The sequence below is a fragment of the Carex rostrata genome, chromosome 19 (genome assembly GCF_964058835.1).
Source record: "Carex rostrata chromosome 19, lpCarRost1.2, whole genome shotgun sequence".
Lineage (NCBI taxonomy): Eukaryota > Viridiplantae > Streptophyta > Magnoliopsida > Poales > Cyperaceae > Carex > Carex rostrata.
In genome coordinates, this window is record NC_135936.1 from 7715358 (window position 1) to 7721353 (window position 5996).

The window sequence follows — 5996 nt, forward strand, 5'->3', positions numbered from 1 at the left end:
ATCCCGGTTTAAAAGTCACTTCTAGGTAATACATAAAATATTGTCATCTTTCTAGTACATTTAATTTCTAAAAAGTGGTATCTATTTTTGAAAAAAAAACAAAAATTTTAAGTTATTTAATTATTGTTATTAAAAAGAATTCTCAAAATAGATACAACTTTTTATAAATTAAATGTACTAGAAGGATCACAATATTTTATGTATTACCTAGAAGTGACTTTTAAACCGGGATCAATAACTCAGAATCCAAGCATTTTTATTTTTTTCCAATAACTCATAAAGAAATATATTAATTTTTCTTACAGCCGCAAAAAATTCGGCATGAAAAATGTTGATCCAGGTTATTTGTAGCAGTCTTTCTAATAAATCAAATTATATAGTATGCCATCTATTTTTAATGAAATATATTAAATATTTCTAATATTTCAATACAAAAAATAAATAAATTATAAATATTTCTATTTAAATAAAAAAAGAAATATGAAAAAAGAAAAAAAAAGTTGAAACCGGAAAAAATATTTACGGTTTCTTTTTTTTTATCCGTTGTTTTGGAATTCTAAAACCGGAGAAATTTTTTCCGGTTTTGGACTGAATTATCGGAAAAAAAAAATTCTAGTTTGGGTAGATTTCGAAATCCTTTCAGCTTTGGTTAATTTTTGAAATTTAATTATTTTTTTGGATATAAATAAAAAATCGGCTTTTATAGTTTAAGTAGGTTATATTTATAAAAGAAAAAAAAATGGTGCATTTTGAAAATTGTCTGGTTCATGTATTAAATGCAATATATAACTTATCTATAATTAATTTACATTTATTTTTGTTTTTAATAATTATTTGATAAGTCATCACCATTAATTGTTAAATGAGTTTGTTGTCAATATATATCACTTTGTTCTCTATCGAAAAATATGGCCTATCTAATTAAATTTATTAGAAGAAAAATAAACAAATTAAAGCATCAGATCTTAACAAATATTCCGCTTATATTACACAAATCTTAAATTAAAATTCACACACAACCTCATTACATCAATCCCGAATCCAAACCAAAGCAGAAAATTAAATGGAAACCTGAAAAAAAAAACACATTAGAGAACACAAGTAGTGTCTCTATATATAGATTTCACTTATGCATTGCACCAGTGCTCCTGAAGGAACTCAATGCTTTTACAGCTTCCCCTCTAAGCACAAATTTGTGGTACAGTGCTGCTATCAATGCTCCAACAAGTGGGCCCACCCAAAAAATCCACTGCCACATCAAATTATAACAATCCACAAGATCAGAAAGATTTTTTTTTTTTTTTTTATACCGTTAATAGCCCAAAGGCTTGGAAAGTTGAAAGAAAAGAAAAGAAAAAAAAAAGGATTTTAATTAAGTAGTAACACTGAAGGTGAAGGGTAGATTCAGTACTTTATACTTCCTTGATAGCATATATATATTAATTAGTTAAGGCTCACCAAAACTCGGTTGTACATGCTATATATATTCAAAATAGTTTATGAAGTTCAGCATAAGATTTACTAATTAATGACAAACAAGCCTAACTAGTTTGCAAGAAAATTTGTATAGATATTATAAATCATGAGATTTCTACTTGTGTATAAAACTATTCAGATCGATTATAATAGATGATTGATAAGTCTTTTGAAAAATAATAAATGTCAGTACCAAATTTCTAAAAAAAAAATTAAAAAAACCATCAAGTGCTTACATGTTCGCGCCAGATTTTCTTATTGTTGTAAATAAGTGCAGCTCCAAGACTCCGGGCTGGGTTTATACCCGTACCCGTTATCGGGATGGTTGCAAGGTGCACTACGAACACGGCAAAACCAATTGGCAAAGGCAGCAAAACCTAATCAAAACACAATTTTTTTAGAAAAAAAAAACCTTGTTCAGAGAATGCGAGTAATTTTTGTGCCGTATATATATCAGTTTCATACTATATATAAAGCACATGCCGTAAGATGTAAAATATAATTAAACATACGGGGACGAAGGAATCACGAGCGGTGCGTTTCGGATCGGTGGCAGAGAAAACGGTATAAACGAGAACAAACGTGCCCATGATTTCTGCACCAAGCGCCGCCCCCCTGGAGTAGCCATGAGCAACAGAGTTGGCCCCACCACCCAGTGAGTTGAAAGGGTGTTTCATGATTCCTTTCACTATGCCAGCTCCACATATTGCACCAAGACACTGAGCTATTATGTACAGCACAGCACGAACAAGAGTAATCTTTCTTCCAACCAAAAACCCAAATGTTATGGCTGGGTTAATGTGGCCTCCTACATAGATTTATAAATACAAAAAATGAGATGAGTTATAAACAAAACTAACACACACACACACACACACATATATATATATACACACACACTATTTGCAACATCAAAGTTTAGCAAAGGATAAACCTGAGATGCCACCAATGCAATAGACAAGAACAAAGATGGATCCACCGAAAGCCCAGGCAACGCCCTCAAAGCCGACACCAGTGCATGCCTCTGTCTGACTCTGGTTTTTGTAGCCAATAACAGTGGCAATGGTGATGTAAAGGAAGAGAAGGGTTGCAACGAACTCCGCTATGATGGCTCGGTAAAGAGACCACTTAGACAACTCGCTCATGTCAAACAGTCGCGCTGGCTCGGGTTTTGGGTACGGTTTCTTTCCGTTCTCCATTACTTCTTCCATAGCCTTTGGCATGGTTGGTTAAGCTAGAAGTTGGTGCTTTGGATAGATTTGCAGGGTAATGGTATAGACTGGGCTAGCTAGGTTCGTTGAGGGGTTAATTTATATTTGAAGGGAGGTACGGATGGACAAATTCTTCCTTTAATCTTTATTTTAGTTTATTAGATAAAGATGCCTTAGCTTTGTAAATTTACAGAAATTTCCAACACATTTTCATTTTATTTATCAAAGATCATAACATGAGGTCGCTTAATTAAGGGCATCTGTTTTTGGTTCCTTCATAATAGACTTGCATCAAGTCGAACATAATACTAATTCTAATATGCTACACGTAGCATAGAGGGCCTCTATGCAACGGCTTAATATTTGAATTTTCAAAATTGTAACGGTCGATCCGAACCGTTCAACATGATCTCAACATGAATATGTAATCGCAAACCAAATTTTACATTTTTTTTTAATTTTTTTACTATTTTTTTAGATTGGTAGAAAATCACTTGATCTGAAAAATATGTACCATTCAGATCAACTGATTTTCTATCTATCTAAAAAGATAGTAAAAAAATTCTAAAAAATGTAAAATTTTATTTGCAAGTACATATTCATATGGAGATCATGTTGAACGGTTCGGATCGACCGTTAGGATTTTGAAAACTCAAATATTGAGCCGTTGCACAGAGGTCCTCTATGCTACGCATAGCACCGTAGGCAACTCCATATCTGTGTGTGTAATCTGATGTTGCGCACTAACATGTGTGCTTCATGAAAAATAAATATAAATGCACTTAAATTTATCAATTAAAATTAATTAGATATATTATTGTTCAACCTTATGATAATCTTTTAAAAAAATACCATAAAAATCAATGCGTTAATTGTGTTATCGTTGGTGATCAATCAAAAAAAAAAAAAAAACCGAGATACAATATTTTTTGAATTACTTGCGACTTCAGAAATAAGATGTAATATCTACGGAGGAGTTCATTCTAGTTATGAAAAATTCATTGGATATTTCTAACTAGATTAAGGTCATTGACATTTTTTGAGTAATAACATGAGCCATGCTCCGATTTGATTAACCGCAGTTGATTACATTATTAGGGGTTTAAAAATTAAACCCTTTGATGTATTTACAAACGAGCAAGCAAAATAAAAAAAAATTATATATATATAGTAGAAAAATGACTCTGGTAAAGCAACACAGAAAAAACCAGCAAAACCAAAAAAATATACGAGCCTTGTTTATTAAGATATATCTCCTCTATTCATTCAATTTCACTGAATCTCAATCTCAATTAACAGAGCAGTTTTTAATTCATGCAGTTCACGAATCATATACAATACTGTTTTGAATAATATTATCCGTGCACTGTATGAATTAATAATTGCTCCGTCAAGATTTGGCTTGCCTCTTTTTGCTACCGACTCTCTTTTGGTATAGAAAAGTGCTTAAAGTAACAGCTAATTAAGAAGGAAGGCATTAGGAGTTGTCGGCACTGAAATTAATTCTTTTTTAAATTAATTGTTGGTGTGAATTTAAATAGAAATTTGTGCGCCAACACCACATATTATATAGAAACATATATATATTAAGAGGAGGGTTGAAATGCATCCAAATTTTTGTGCACTCAAATGCACTATATCTTTCAAATTCTTTTTCTCTGTTTTCAAAGTCCAAATAGTCAATCCGAACCGTTAGATGCGATCTATATATTAAGATATGCTTGGAGACCAAATTTTATATTTTTTGGAATTTTTTTACTATTTATTAAGCCACTTTGAAAATCGCTGATTTTACATTTTCTGGACCATTGGATCAGCGATTTTCAAAGTGGTTTAATAAATAGTAAAAAAATTTCAAAAAAATGTAAAATTTGGTCTCCAAGCACATCTTAATATATAGATCACATCTAACGGTTCGAATTGACTATTTGGACTTTGAAAACAGAGAAAAAGGATTTGAAAGATATGGTGCATTTGAGTGCACAAAAATTTGGGTGCATTTGAACATGCCCGGTCCTGGGGCAGGGCACCCAGGACGATGGCCCTAGGCCCCGGGATCCAAAGGGCCTCAAAAAAAAATTTAGTATGTGTATATTACAAAAAAAATTATTTGTATATATTAAAAATAAATAAAATGTTAGAAATCAAACTTTGTACATATACATATATATATGAGGGTTCAAATGCCTCCATTTTTTGTGCCTCCATCATGCCTCCATTTTTAAAAACTTAAATAACTCAAAGTTTAAAACTTAAATGTCAAAATAAAACCGTTAGATGTAATCTATGTTATTTTCTCTATGTGCCCATAAAAAATTATCACATTTTGATTTTGCTTTTATATGAATCAATAAGGTGAAAAATCAACGTCTAGAAAATTATCCACATTTGTATACATTTTTACAAGCTCAAGATGACAATCAAAACAAAGTTGAAATGCCATAATTTTTTACACGTGCATAGATAAAATGATATAGTTCATATCCAACGGTTTTATTTTGAATTTTAAGATTTAAATTTTGAGTTATTAAAGTTTTTAAAAATGGAGGCATGATGGAGGCACAAAAAATGGAGGCATTTGAACCCTCCTCTATATATATATATATATATATATATGGAGGAGGGTTCAAATGCACCCAAATTTTTGTGCACCCAAATACACCCTATCTTTTTTCTTCATTTTCAAAGTCCGAATAGTCAATCCGAACTGTTAGATGCAATCTATATATTAAGATGTGCTTGGAGACCAAATTTTACATTTTTTGGAATTTCTTTACTATTTATTAAGCCACTTTGAAAATCGCTGATCCAATGGTCCAGAAAATGTAAAATCAGCGATTTTCAAATTGGCTTAATAAATAGTAAAAAAATTCAAAAAAATATATAATTTGGTCTCCAAGCACATCTTAATATATAGATCGCATCTAACGGTTCGGATTGACTATTCGGACTTTGAAAACGGAGAAAAAAGATTTGAAAAATAGGATGCATTTGGGTGCACAAAAATTTGGGTGCATTTGAACCCTCCTCATATATATGTATAGAGCTAGGCTACGGTGAGTTGCGAAGTAAAACACGTTTCTACTTCACGCCGTATTTTTATTTTGAAAGTCCAAATTACCGATCCGAACCGTTAGATATTTAATCCATATTGAAATGTGCTTGGAGACCAAATTTTATATTTTTTGGAATTTTTTTACTATTTATTAAGCATTTTTTAAAGTTGCTGTTTTGCTGTGAACAATAAACAACAGTAAAATTTTCTGGACCATCAGATCAGCGACTTTCAAAATTGCTTAATAAATAGTA

At 31.3% G+C, this 5996-nt stretch overlaps 1 protein-coding gene across 1 annotated transcript; it reads right to left on the reverse strand.

The window, feature by feature from the left end:
* Positions 1–926: 926 nt before the first annotated feature.
* On the reverse strand, positions 927–2754 carry LOC144571567 (putative aquaporin PIP2-7). Its single transcript, XM_078320906.1, has 4 exons — positions 2411–2754; positions 1989–2284; positions 1713–1853; positions 927–1249 (listed from the first exon to the last, which is right to left on the reverse strand). The coding sequence occupies exons 1-4, from the start codon at positions 2697–2699 to the stop codon at positions 1124–1126; spliced, it is 852 nt and encodes a 283-aa protein (XP_078177032.1). The 5' UTR covers positions 2700–2754; the 3' UTR covers positions 927–1123.
* Positions 2755–5996: the final 3242 nt, after the last annotated feature.